The sequence below is a fragment of the Hypanus sabinus genome, chromosome X1 (assembly GCF_030144855.1).
Source record: "Hypanus sabinus isolate sHypSab1 chromosome X1, sHypSab1.hap1, whole genome shotgun sequence".
Classification (NCBI taxonomy): domain Eukaryota; kingdom Metazoa; phylum Chordata; class Chondrichthyes; order Myliobatiformes; family Dasyatidae; genus Hypanus; species Hypanus sabinus.
The window spans coordinates 43,117,962-43,132,691 of NC_082738.1; the positions used below are offsets into that span (position 1 = coordinate 43,117,962).

General features: G+C 36.5%; 1 protein-coding gene across 5 annotated transcripts in view; it reads left to right on the forward strand.

Annotated features, from left to right (window-relative positions):
• Positions 1 to 104: 104 nt before the first annotated feature.
• Positions 105 to 14,730, forward strand: part of LOC132384874 (V-type proton ATPase 116 kDa subunit a 1) — a 63,635-nt gene continuing 49,009 nt past the window's right edge. For 3 of the 5 annotated variants that reach the window (XM_059956484.1, XM_059956487.1, XM_059956488.1), the window contains exons 1-5: positions 623 to 702; positions 3,337 to 3,508; positions 4,240 to 4,318; positions 4,661 to 4,758; positions 9,125 to 9,253. In XM_059956484.1, the coding sequence (XP_059812467.1) occupies positions 3,392 to 3,508; positions 4,240 to 4,318; positions 4,661 to 4,758; positions 9,125 to 9,253 (423 nt within the window). In that variant the 5' untranslated portion in view covers positions 623 to 702; positions 3,337 to 3,391. Of the gene's footprint in view, positions 203 to 622; positions 811 to 3,336; positions 3,509 to 4,239; positions 4,319 to 4,660; positions 4,759 to 9,124; positions 9,254 to 14,730 lie in introns of those variants that run through there. The other 2 variants (XM_059956486.1, XM_059956485.1) reach the window with 2 other exon arrangements.

Here is a 14,730-nt window from a genome sequence, read left to right on the forward strand (position 1 = left end):
CCAGCCCTGTATCACTTTCACCAATCGCCTTCCCAGCTCTTTACTTCATCCCTCCCCTCCCAGTTTCACCTTTCACTTTGTGTTTCTCCCTCTCCTCCCCTCCCCCCATCTTCTTACTCTGACTCATCTTCTTTTCTCCAGTTCTGATACAGCGCCTCAGCGTCGACTGTTTACTCTTTTCCCATAGATGCTGCCTGGCCTGGTGAGTTCCTCCAGTACTCGATGTGCGTTGCTTGGATTTCCTCCAACTGCTGATTTTCTCGTGTTTGTGAAAGTGATTCTGATTGAGGGTTCCTCAATTAACCGACACTTTTTCCCAAGCCAATTTCTTAGAAGAGCAATCATGGCTGCAAAGTCACAGTCACACATTATCACCATTGGAAGCTTTGCTGCATTAACATTGTAGTTTTTCTTTATAAATTCTTTATTTAGGGAATCCTTATTCATACGCCTGTGTTAATGACTTCGAGAAATACCGTCGACGCAAAGACTGACTGATTCATGCACTCAACCATTACCGTTCGGGCGCGGAGCGACCGATGACATTTTTTTTATTGCGCATGCGTATAACCGAAAACCCGGAGGGGCGAGAAAGCCCCCTCCCTCGGTGTTATCACGTGATCGTACATGCGCACAGGGCTCTGCTGGGACAATTCGGTAGGGCAATCAGGTGATGTTGCGGCAGCAGAAACTGAGGGGAAGGTAAATCTTTTCTCCACTTATCCAGCTAAAAGTTAGCTTCGAATTGACGACTACTAACGTTGTCGGGGTGATCCTAAAGGGTGTGTGGAAGCCTGCGACGTTTTGGGGGTAAGGTCGGGTTTAAGGCGAACCAAGGGCTCTGGGGAGGTGATAGGCTCGGGCCCGGCTGGGTCGTGGAGTGGGAGGCTTTACCTGTCCACCCCCTCTTCTCAATCACCTCTGCTCTCCACTGTGGCACCCTCCTTTACTCGTTTTATTTTTTTTCTGCGATCCATCTGTTAAATTAGACAGGAGACAATGTGTAAAACGAAAAGTCATTGTTCTATGAATTATAAATGCGCAGTTGAGCTGGTTGGTGGTTAAATTGGTTATCTAGTCTGCGTATAATTGGTTATGTAATTTTATATAGTCTAGGTTAGACAGTTCTGTTTTGCATTTGAAGATCCGATGACAAGTTAACACAGAAAAGAGCTGGTTACATAAATATTCCATCTAAACGCATGAAATTCTCCACGCATTGAATATGAAATAAAATCAGAGATAATCATCGAGCTGAGAATAAAATAGCTAAGGTTGTATGTCCGTGACCTTTCATCAGAATTTGAAGCATTTTTGGTTGTCAGAAGGAAGGGTGAAAAAAAACCAAAAGGAATGTCAGTGAAAGGGTGGGGACGCAAATGGGTTGGTATCTGCAGAGAGAGAGTGTTGGGGTTATGCTAATTGCAGCCAGTTGTTGGAGGTGTAAATGGAGGCCTGAAATGAAAAGAGAGTTAATGCTTTATCTTTACTTGGCTTAATGTTAGGTCCGATATCATTGGCTTTCATTAGCTATCCTTGGAATTGTGTGTGAGATCTTAATAGTGGCTACGGTTCTGGGAAAATAGTGTAGAAATTTCACCCTTGGAATTTCCTAATCAGCTTTAATAGAAAGCAAAGCTGGGGATAGAGAAAATCTGCAGATGCTGGAAATCTTGAGCAAATCATGCAAAATGCTGGAGGAGCTCAGCAGGTCAGGCAGCATCTATGAAGGGAATGAACAGTTGAAGTTTTGGGCTGAAATGTCAACTTTGGCTTGATGTTCCACCAGGTTTTAAAATGTGTCAGATGACCAGGGACATTTATGAAAACATCTTGGTCAAATGCAGTGATGCAAATCAAAGCATGCCCGTTTATAAACCATTTGAATCAAACTAAATGGTTGAAATATAGTTCGGAAACCTACATAACAAATACATAAAATATATATATAACCTTCCCCTTGGTCTACCTAATCGTTAGGTTTGCAGATCATTTGAACTTAATACATTGTCTAATCTGATTGCCATATCTGAGCTGTAGTGGAATCTGAACAGCTATTTTTCCCAGTGAAACATAAGACAATATGTGCAAATAGTCGAGACTTTTTAAATATTCAATAGTTGAAAATTACCGGTTACATGTGCAATCCCTAATTCTGATTTGTCCTGTTATCTCTTGACTTGATTATTCCAGTTGTTGTTTGGCTGTCCACACGATTTCATTTAAGTTCATTCAAATCTGTTATATACTAGTATATAACATGTTCTCTTCATCCATCGGTCTTGAGTTGTTTTGTCTACTTTGGCTCTTGGACTTTAAATGCCTTAGTTATCCAGCCCTCAATTTTCCAGGCTTCTAGTTTTGGCATTATGTGCATCCTCCAATTTTAATCACTACATTTGACTAACCTTTTAATTGCTTATCCCTCCCCCAAGCCCTGCAGTTTTCTCCTGAAATGTCACTGCCATTCTACTTTTTTCTGGTACTTCAATTTCCTTCCATGTCTCGAAGATATGGAGATTGGGAGATGAATTTGCTGCTGTAATTTGCCCTTAATGTGTAGGTGTTGAATGAGTGGTTGAATCTGTGGAAAATTGATAAACTAGAATAAGATTGATATAAAAGTGGGTGTTTGATAGTCAGCATGGCTTTAGTAGGCTGAAGGGCCTGTTTCTGTACTGTATCTCTCTGATTAAGATGCTCCTTAAAACCATCTTTTTGATAAAGCCATTGGCCACCTGTTTCAAATGTTATTTTGATGTGTAATTACCTTTTTAGTAGATTAAGACATTTGTACAATGCATATTGTTGTATGACTTGCTGTGAAATAACCTATGTAGAATACTTTCATATTTATTATTTGCATTAATACAGTGCAGAGGTCAAATATGTCAATTCCTTTGCAATTATTTTTAACAGAGCTTTCTCTTTAAACACCATGAACAATTAAGTATTCCATCAAACTGAATTAAGAATGGAAATTGTACATTCTACTCCATTGCTTTGTGGTTACAAATCTTTTCAAGATAAAACTTGATACTAAATCAAGTAATTTACAAAAAGGTAAAATAAATTTTGTGCAATGTATGAAAAATATTAATTTTTAAGCAAGTACTGAAATGTGAAGATTTATAAGGTATTAAAACTGTTGTAGCAATCAATAGTGAGGAACAGGAACTTGTTTCAATTATGAGAATATAATCTATATGAATTATATAATCAAGTCTCATATATAAAGTATCTGAATACAGCAGTAGCATTGACTGAAATCTAATAGTACCTAAGTGTTTTTGTAAGTTTGTAGGTAAATAGTAATTTTTCCATAATTTTCTTTAGAAAGAACGAGGATATCACTTATTGAAAATACTTGGTAGCACTGCAGTGGTCCACCATGGGAGAGCTTTTCCGGAGTGAGGAGATGACACTGGCACAGCTTTTCTTGCAGTCAGAAGCTGCTTACTGTTGTGTCAGTGAGCTCGGAGAGCTTGGAATGGTCCAGTTTCGAGATGTAAGTTGATTGATTTCATTTCCTTAAGTGATTATATAACATGACTGTGAGTACCACCTAATTGTCTTTGAGAGCCTGATGTAGCCTTCCTGCTAATGGAAATAACTGTTTACTCTTGGTTTCATATCTTGTGTGCTTTATATTTAATGGGTTTGGATGCTTGTTTGCTTTATATTTGTATGCTGTCTTCTGTTGCCTAGAGTTTCTGAACTGGCTATTTCAGTCTTCCGACACTGAGAAAATAAATATTAAGTTGGACTGCCTTTGTTATACATACAGTAGATCAACTGGATTCCCGTTTGCTTTCAGCAAACTGAAATGGAGGTTTATTTCAAAATTCCTAGTATTTCTTTCATTTTGATATCCAGTGCTATAAAATGTTTATCACTGGAAGGATTTATTTAGTGCCTCTTCGGCAATTGACAACTATCAATTTGGGTGCTTTGACACATTCTGTGTTTTTAGTTTGGTACATCCACCCTAATGGTCACATCAGTAATCTTTGCTGCAGGGAATTACGAATACATTAATAAATCCTGCTCTTTTTTGGTTTGTTCCATTTATGTAGAACCTGCATTCATTGTATTCCACAGATATTTCCTGGTATTGACTAGCAGAATTTTAACATGTAAATCTCGGCTTTATAAATCAAACAACCTTTAAAATTGTAATTTGTAAGCGTCTTACAGAAATTCGCTCAGTTAATTTAGTTTATCTTTTTCCTTGTGCAGTTAAATCCAGATGTGAATGTATTTCAACGCAAATTTGTAAATGAAGTTCGTCGTTGTGAAGAAATGGATCGCAAACTCCGTTAGTATCTGTAATGAATTTGACAGGGACCTTTACCACTTAGTTACAATCCTTGAGGTATAATATTGGGGAAGTAGCTATGTTGTTCCATTTTTCATATTTGAAATCACTTCTGTAATAAGTGTTGAAAGCAGTGCACAAATCTTAACATTCATTTGTATTTAAAATACTAAGGCACCAAAATGTTTTTTGAGGAAACTTTTCTTACAGCCTGAAATGAGTTTGAGAATAAAGAGTTACTAAAGTATTTGTTTACTGGTGTATCATCTATCTTTTGAATAAAAAATGATGATGCAAATCAAGCAATTGGTTTTTAAAAAAAATCCTTTTAATTGGTTTCAGGTTTTGTTGAAAAGGAAATTCGAAAAGCCAACCTTACAATTTTGGACACTGGAGAGAATCCAGAGGTTCCTTTTCCTCGTGACATGATTGATTTAGAGGTAAGCAGATCTAGATTGTCTTGGATACAATCTGTTCAGAAGTTTGACTTTAGTATAGGAAATAAATTTTGTTTCCTGATGGACTTGAAAGAAGAGATTGGTTATGCTTGTCTTCACAATAAGTAGATCATGGTGATGGGAGACTTCTATATTATGAAGCAAAATGCTTTGCTTTATTTGTGCCATTCACCCCCATTTCCATTTGAGTTTGAGATTTGAGGTTCTTGTTAAAATAATTGTGATACTGGAGTAGTGATGTATGTTCTTAAAGCTAAAAATTTTGTGTAATAACTTTCAACTTTGATGGGATCCTTACAGTTGGTGGGGTTCCTAATATAGGTTTCCAGGGTGCCATAGATGAATCCTGGATGAGTAATTGAAGTTCATTTTGTAGATGATGCACTCTACTACCACTAATGGTAAATTGGTTGATAGGATGCCTGTGAAGTGGGCTGCTATGTACTGGATAACATCAAACTTCTTGATGTTGGCACAACATTTGATCCAGGTCGAGAATATTCCATTATGTCCTTGATTTGTGCCTTGTAGATAGTAGGAAGGCCTTGGCATCTCCTGAAATGAGTTACTGACTAGAATAAAGAGCCCCTCTAGTTTTTGTGGCCACAGTATTAACATTAACATAGTATGATTGGCCCACTACTAGTCATTGGTGATCCCAGGATGTTGATGGTGGGAGACCTGGTGATAAACCAATTGTATTAGGTGGGTGTTTGGAGATTGTCATTGGCAGTTTGATGGATCAGATGATACTTCTCACTCTAGCTCTTGGCATATGCAGGTGTGAGCTGCTTCATTTACTGGGGAGCTGTAAATAGAATTGAAATAGAAGTTAAATAATGAATAAGTAATATAAATCTATTGTATTTGGCTATCAATCTGTTTGAAGCATGCATGATAGATTAATTTTCATAAAGATATGTTTAAATTCAACTCGTTGCTAAGTTTATTTTCAGTTAGGATTATAAATTATTTAGTAGTGTTCTTGAGTTGAATAATTTACTTCCAGTATCTACTTGATGGTTTTCTCCCTGCATGCACTAGAATGTGCTCAAATAACACTTGAATAACAATTCGAAAGAACTGTGTTGATAATTTATTAGAAAATCTCTCTTTTAAAACATTGTTTGCAAAATCAGTGAAATGTGTAGGGGTTTCATAATCTCCATGAGGTGACAACAAATTTAGGTTGAGCCCTGGAATGAATTTTCACTTAGTTTTACATTGTTGATTGATCCATGTTGACAATAGCATTTACAATAACCTTAGTAGAAAAAATCTTTGGACCTTGATCTTGAGTCTATTTCCATTATCATTTGTGATAAGGTGTTAATTGCAATTTGGCAAACAGTGAAGTTTTGCATTCAGGAAATTTTTTTCTATCTCGACCACCTCCAACCAAGTATAACTATAAATTTTGACTGACTTTTGAGATTTTTAACAAAGTTTTAAGTGAATTTGTGCTAGGTTAACGTTATTGAAGGTTGAAAGATTCAATCTTTCTCTATATTTATTATGTATGTGGAAGGTCATAATTAACCAACTTACTTCATTATCTACTCCAAAATGTTTAAAACAAAGTTGAAGGCTTTGTGGTGCATGGGATCTGCTGGACTTTGAGGGCTTTCTGTTGTATTGCTTTCATGGAATATCCTGTCAGGGTCACAGTGTGTGGAGCTAGGGTCAGATAGAATGGCTGTGAAATAGAAACCAAAAGGTAAGTCTTTTTAGAATTAAAAGGAAAAAGGTAATTAAATTTCAGGGATAAGTTTTGGGACAGTTGTGAGGCATAATACAGTAACACTGCTGTCCCAGTTGGCACTTGGATATGGTGTCAAGGTATTAAACATCATTTCTGAAAGTTTTAGTGAAATGTTAAGCTATGCAGTAGCAGCAAATTTAATGATAGTTTAACATTTCACTAATAAACTCTCAGAAATGATGCTTAACACCTGGACCCATATCAAAGTGGCAAGGGGGACATTAGTACTATTGAGCAGATTATCTCCAATATATACTGGTTTTAATTTGTGCCCACACTTTGCTTAAACCACCCAGTTTTCTGCTATACAGTACTGAAAAGATATTGAAATCTGGAAATGGGTGAAGATGTTTAGTGGGATACTAAAAGGTCTTGCTGAAATTAGGAATATTTGAACTATCTTAGACATTAACAGTTATCTTTTTGTTGAATGGATAAAATATCATCGATGAACAACCTTAAATAATGGAGCAGCTTGCTTGGATAATCACCTTAGAGCAAATAAACATAATTAAAGTCAAATTTATTGTGATATGCTCAAGTCAAATCGCTTTTTATTGTCATTTCGACCATAAACTGCTGGTACAGTACACAGTAAAATCGAAACAACGTTCCTCCAGGACCATGGTGCTACGTGAAACAACACAAAACTACACTAGACTATATGAGACAACTCAAGGCCACACTAGATTATGTAAAAACAACACACCAACTAGACTAGACTAGACTACAGACCTACACAGGATTACATAAAGTGCACAAAACAGTGCAGGGCAGTATAATAATAAATAATTAATAAACAAGACACCAGGCACAGTAGAGTGCAATGAGAACTTACTTTCAGCAGTCTTGTGGATGGATGGCAAAAAAGAAACTAAATAAATTAAAGCAGGGGTTCCCAACCTTTTTATGCCATGGATCCCTCCCATTAACTTGAGGTGGGGAACCCCTGGCTTAGAGAAATTCCTTTTTATAGAAGATAATGAAAATGTGAAATTTACTGCCACATGGAACGGTTGAAGTAGACAGCATTAGCATTTGACAGGAGGTTGTTCAGTAGGGGATGCAAAGAGTAGGTGTATATGTCATAAATGTAGTAAGATTAGGAACCCACTGATGTGAGCAAATTAACAGCAAACTCAGACAATGGTCAGATCCTCTGATTACTTTTTTCCCTAAATAGGTACATTAGTCGTATTGGATTCTAGGAGGCAATGGCAGGGCAGTCATATAGATAGCATTCCTTATTTTTTTATAATGTCATATGATTAGATGCTTATCTGTAGATGTATCATGTAAAATGCAAACTTTACTGGGTATTTTACAATTCAACATCAATTGAACTCATCAAATATTTATAACTTACTGTGCAGGATGTAGTGAAATAAAACTTATTATTTCTTCTCATGCACACTTTTGTATGCAACTAGATTAGTGGTTGATCTTTGAGACTTTCCTAGTAGATCCCGAAAGGAAAAAAAAGGAAGAAAAATGCTCACCAGGCAGAAAAGACCGGAAGGAAAACCCCGCAACCCCGGAAGCAATCTCTTTTTTTCAAACAGCTTTCTGTAGCGGGAGTATTACTATATTACCATTATCCTCATTTGTATTAACTTATCTTCATAATGCTCACATTACAACACTTCTCCCCCTTTAAATTCCAACATTCCCCAAAGGTAAAAGAACTGGGAAACAAAAAACAGTGGTGTCATTAGCTTGCGTACCTCTGAAACTTATACTAGTGTCTCAGTAACAGTTTACTAATGTAAAACACTTGAAAAACATGGCAGATTCAACATTCAGTCTAACAAAGGAAACTGTCCATTCAAATATTCAGTCTGTCAGGAGGTTTGTAAGGGCGCTGTGCTGCAATAGATGAAAATTATTAAATCTAAGTACAGGAGCTGTCTTACTGACAGACACCTCACAGACTGTCTCAGACTGGCTGTCTGTAGTTATGAGCCACATTTCAGGGAACTAGCAGAAAGTATTCAGTCCCAGTCATCACACTGAGTGCAACAGTCGATATTTATTCATTTATTTTTCATGTTGAAATAAAATTAAATAATGAAATATAGAATTAAAGGTGTTGTGCGCATTATAAAAATAAGTATACTAATTAGGATAATGGTAATATAGCAATGCTCCCGCTACGGAAAGCTGTTAGTAAAGAGAGATTCTTTCCAGGGTTGAGGGGTTTTATTGCCAGTCCCTTCTGCCCGGTGCACATGCGTGTGTCTAAATGATTTAGTAGGTTGATCTTGCCTTTCATTAAGGCCGAGGTAGGGGATCTTGGGCTTAAAAAGGTTGGCGACTACTAAACTAGATGATAAATCCCACTATAGGTCTGGTGCAGTGGCTCTTAAAAATAAAAGCCTGGTTGTCATCTACCAAATTGGGTGCATTATGGTATTCGGGTGATGTTAACAGTAGTAATAGAACTTGCAGATTTTGTTATTTTTCACCCTTCAGTGTATTACTGGAATATAGTTCAATTTAAATGGTGCATTGCTACTGGGCAACGTTATCTCCAATGTAAAATGGTTTAATTTGAATTAACACTGACATTTTTGTCATGTTTTTCAGGCAACCTTTGAGAAACTGGAAAATGAACTGAAGGAAATTAATACTAACCAGGAAGCATTAAAACGTAATTTTCTAGAGCTGACTGAACTGAAGTACATCCTTCGTAGAACCCAGCAGTTCTTTGACGAGGTCGGATTATTGTACATCTTTCCAATTATATCCCATGCCTCCTTGAGGATTAGTTTAAGCTTGCAATGCATGTATACATCACGGTTGGCCTTCAGTCCATGTTTCTAGTTTGCAGGGTCACTTTAAGAATGCCCATTGCAAAAAGACGTAATATTCCATACCAAGTACATCAAAGAATTCCTAAAATTCATTTGTATGCTGATTTGCCTTCAGCACAAAAGTGCATGATTTTATATTTAGCTTATTTGCTTCTCAGCCTAATTACCTTTAATCAAAAATCACTTTTAATACTATTTTGAATTGGTAATTATACTGTACTTAAGAGAAATTGATGGGGTAAGAATTAATGCTGTTCTAAGCTCTTCAACTGTTCAATGTCCAAGTCTAAACTTGCGTGTTACCTGTGCTGAATGGGCAAGTGTACTGATTATTGCTTAAATTGTTAGAAAATTTGGATCAAATGTATACTGTACCTATTGCTGCACTTCTTTAAAACAAAAGCAACTATCTTCACTCTCTGTACGTCACCAAAAGCAGGATGATGGTTGATGACTTTCTTCATACTGTCTGTAGAGTGAGCAACTCAGCAGGTTGCTGGCTGTTTATGGGAGCAAAAGAGTTGTCAACATTTTGGGTCGAAATTCTACATCAGTCCCGATGGAGGGCTTCATGCTGGGACATCAGTAATTCCTTTCCTCTTACAGATGCTACTTGACCTTCTGAGTTCCTCCAGCAGACTGTTTATTGTTGCAGATCCTGGTATCTGCAGTCTCTTGTGTCTGCCTGTAGATCAACATTTTTCAGAGTGGGACTAGCTCTTCTCCCCCAACCCCCCCCCCCCCCCCCCCATTCCTTTTGAACTTGTTATCTCTGAATGTGAAGGCTGGTCTCACAAGCCCAGATGATCCTGAAGCTAAACACTAAAGCCTTGAGTGAAGCAGTGGGGTAAAATTGTGAGAGGTCAGAGCCCATGAGAACATTCTGGGAATGTTGAACTGGCCCTGTCCCCAACTTGCTGTCAGAACATTCAGAAACATTGAAGGCATATTAAAATTCAACCAATCAATATATATTTTTTGCATGCAGCTAATTATAATCTCTATCCATAATGATTGTAATTTGCATTCTTTTTATCCCTGTAGCTATATAAACTGTTTCTTAAAGTGAATAGTCTCAAGGTCCTGCACTAGCTGTGTGCTGCAATACACTTTTGCTTTTGGAGCCCATTGGGTGTCCAGTAGTAGTTAACAGTGGAGAATTTGCTGACAGAGCTCAGCCAGTCAGTTATGGATTTCAGTATCAGCACAAGAATCCTGATAATTGGGAGAACTCAACCTGAGGAATACTGAATGTTTGATGTAGGGCTACTGGCTTTTACCAGCAAAATCCTGGCCGTTATTTCTCTGAATTATATCTTGTCATATTGAGTGGCTAGATGTTCCCACCTGAATATTATTGCCACCCCTTTGTCCAAGAATTTATGAACAGTTATTATGTAATCAAAATTATCACAAAATTTGTCACAAAAGGAGGTTATTGTTGGCTGGTTTGAAGAACATGAACTATGAAAAAGTGTGAATGAAAATCAAAAAATTGCAGATGCTGCAATCTGAAATAAGAGAAAATGTTGGCAACTTTCAGCAGATCAGGTAGCATCTAGAAAAAGAATATTTCTGATGAATGACCCTTCATCAGCACTTGTTTTTGCACATCTCCAGTCATTGATTTAAAATATTAAATGCTTCTCTCTCCACAGAATGCTGTCTGACCTGCTGAGTATTCCCTCCACTTCCTTTGGTTAGAAGTAATGACCATTTGATCTGTTGTTTGCATTAAACTGGCATACTGTTTTGTCAGGGTGTTTCTCAGTGCATTGGTGCATTAATTTTCTGGATCCTCTACAGTATAAAATGCAGTCTACTGGATTTTCATTGATCATGGATTCTAGCTAATATTATTGATCAAGTAACTCAAAAAAAGAGCAGCTAAATTAATACTGTAGAAACAGGTCATTATCAAGCAATTGCCATCTTAAGTATTCTGTTGTGAAATTTTAAAAATGGGAAAGCTAAATGACATTTTACATGTTATAAATTAGTTAAAAACAAACCTACACTTGGTCTCCCACTCAGCTTTGTATGTTGCTCACTGCTTTTTGTAGCTTTGAAATGTAGTGCATAAGACTGACATGCACATTTGAAGAGTTTAACATCCTAATGTCACGGAGTTCACCTATGATTAAGATAAATACTGACATAGATCTTCACAGTAATATGCAGCTGCTAATTTAAAATTTTTTAATATATATCGTGGCTCAATGTTTTTGTTTTTAACTGAAAATCCTGAAAATAGATTGGAAATTACAAATTACAGATTTTCAAACTGTGAAATTACCTTTAAGGAAGCAGGTATTTTTCCTCTGTGTAAAAATGTGATAGATCTGGTGGTTGTTTTGGAAAATTTCCATTTTTCAGCCGTTCAGAGTGTTTTTAACTGCAGTTGTTTCTGGCTATAAATTTTGATAGATTCTGGAAAACCATTTGTGAGTGAGTGCAAAATAGTTTACTTGTTATGCAGCATTCCATCTACCATGGGGTAAGGCTGAAGGAAGAAGCCAGGACCTATGAATATAGACCAGGAAGGCTATTTGGGTTGGGGTGGGAACAACTAGTATAATAATTGTTGCCCAGGTAGAAATATAAAGATCACAAATGAGAAAATCTGCAGATGCTGAAAATTGAAGCAACACATGCAAAATGCTGAGGAACTCAACAGATCAGGCAGCATCTGGTGAAAAGAGTAGTTGACGTTACAGGCCAGGACCCTTCCTCAGGAAGATTTTTTGGCAATTTTCCAAGTCACCTGAAGACTGGTTTCCAAAGCAGAACTTTTTCAGCTCTCAGCTAACATCTTATTTTGCTTTTTAGTGTAGTCTCAAAGATGTATGCATAATGAAATCCTGGTTCTAGTTTGCCTTCCTGTGGATTAAACTGTAGTTAGTACATTCTTTATGTTGTTTGCATATCATGTTCACAGATCAACCTGCTCATTACAATCTTTGGATGTGATAGCATCAAAATGCATTTTATTTCCTAATGTTAGCTTGTAGGATTTGATACTGGCATCTTTGTTCCTAATATACATCCTCCTTTGAATATTTCAACTGCAGAGCCCTACTATACTTTGAAACAGTGTTTGAAGTAAAACTTCTGATTTTTTTTTCTTTTTGAAAATGTTCTGTCTTTGTGGAGCAATCAAATAGAGTCTTCTCTAAAACTGGGTAGCAATATTGAACTTCCAAAAGACATGTGAGGAAAAATGCCTGTGAAGAATTTTATCATTGTGATCAGTGAATACCATAATTTATTGATTTAATTGAGCAGTACATGTTTTCAATTGACTTTTGGGATGATCCTTCAACAAAAAAAATTGTATTGTATATACTCCTTGTAACAACTGTAAAGCCAGTTTAGCTGGCCGGTGAAGGATCAAGAATATGTTAATCATGTTTGTCCTTTTCCCAGTCTTCTCTCTTAAAAATAGGCAGAGCAGTAACAACGGAAGAGCTAAGTTTTGAATCATTCAGCGTAAGCAGCATTAAGTGCAGGAATCTAAGGAAGACTGGAAAAGTAACAGTTAATGGCATGCAGATTCCCATCCCTCCCTCCCATCTCCAAGTTTCCTGTGAATTTATTTTTCTTTTGCTTTGCTGTTCTGCTTATTGTTTTGAGTGAACTGTTGCAAACTTAATTTGTTTTTTTTTTCTTGGTCATTTTGAAAAAATTCAGGACTGTTTCATGGTTGGTCTCCAATAAAGAGCCATGCATCAAAATGTTTTTTGTTAACAGACATCTCCATTCCTGCACTTTGTAAGCTAGTTATTAATTTGCATTTAAAGAGAAATCAATAATTGGCTAATTACAATCCTTTTTTGGTATAACTATATTGGAACATGGGGCTTAATGGTGGAGATCAATCTCAGAATGGGGATTGTGATGTACTCTGCAAAGGTATTTTAAAAACTTCATGGAATGATTTACTGTGCCTTTCAAATTGGCAGTTTGAGACTGAATCCCGTATGCATGTCCATTGCAAAGTCCTTAAGTAGATTTGAATATCTTTACCAAATGGTCTAAAGTAAATGAGTATTCTCTCATGATTATACCTGCCTAAATCTGTTTTCCAACTTTGCATCAAATAGCTCTTTTCAGCCATTTTTTTTACATTTCTTCCAGTTAAAGGACAAAGCTGTTCCTCTGGCCTAATGACTTTAAATACAATCATTTTGTAAAAATGCAGCAGGGATTTAATAATCATATCAACATGTAGTTAGTTGTACAGTCTTCGCTATTTAGTTGTAAAACTGCAGTTTATGAAGTGCCTCTAGCATTTGTTGAGCACTTGCCATAAGATGGATTCTCACCCCCCAGGAAAAAATATGTATGGTAAACAGTGCCTATTTTACTGAGTATTACAGAAACATATGTTAGTGGATTTAACAAATCTATACCAATGGAAAAACTTAAGCAAGGCTTATAATCTGCAATATGAGGAGCATAATGTTATCTTTAGAATATTTCAGCTAAGGTTCTAATGTAACATGACGTTGTTACTGCATTTGCTTTCTATTTTCTCAAGTGCTTTTTGAAGTAAATTGTCTAGGTGAACTAATGTCTTTTTTTCTAAACACCTAGATCTTCAAAAAGGATTAATTTATCTATGCAACAGAGGTATTGAAATTTGTCATTCAAAATCTAGTGCACAGTGCTAACACTGCACTGTTTGCATTTCAGATACATGGGCACAATAGCTTATATATACTTGCTTTAAGGGTCAAAAGATCCAAGATCAACTCGGGCACTTTTTAGTTGTATTGAATTACATATCGAAAGAATAATATTAGCTGCCTCTGCTCTTTGCTGGTATTTTGGAGAAGACCAATTCAGGAATTTGAGATCTGTTGTATTTTGGGGACCAATTGAAGAACTGCCACTTTACCTTGGGCATTAACCTGCATTAATTTGTAAACTTTGCTAATTGGCACACGCTGGTGGATGTGGTATTCTCTAAACATCTGAGGTAGTTTTAATTGACTTTATGATGTCAACTTCTAGACTAACAGGCTTATGTTATGGTTGTCTCAATTTAGAATTAATCCTTAATTAAGTTTTCATAGAATGCGCATGCATATGAGAGGCACTTGCTCTGCATTAGTTTGATCTAAAGAAACACCTGTTTTACGGTATAAGGCAATCCTTTTCTTGCCTGTAAGCTTGTTTTGAAGATTTTGTTGTCATGAATTTAGAAGTTGCATTCCGCACCTTTTGTAAGTTTGTTGTACATTTATTAACAAGTCATATGTCATTCAATATTAAACTTTCAAAATAACAGCCATTGAATTCCTACCTCCAGATTCTCATAAACATTTTTTGAAAGCTTGTCAGGCTTTCCTGAATGCTCTTGTGACTAGTTGGTAG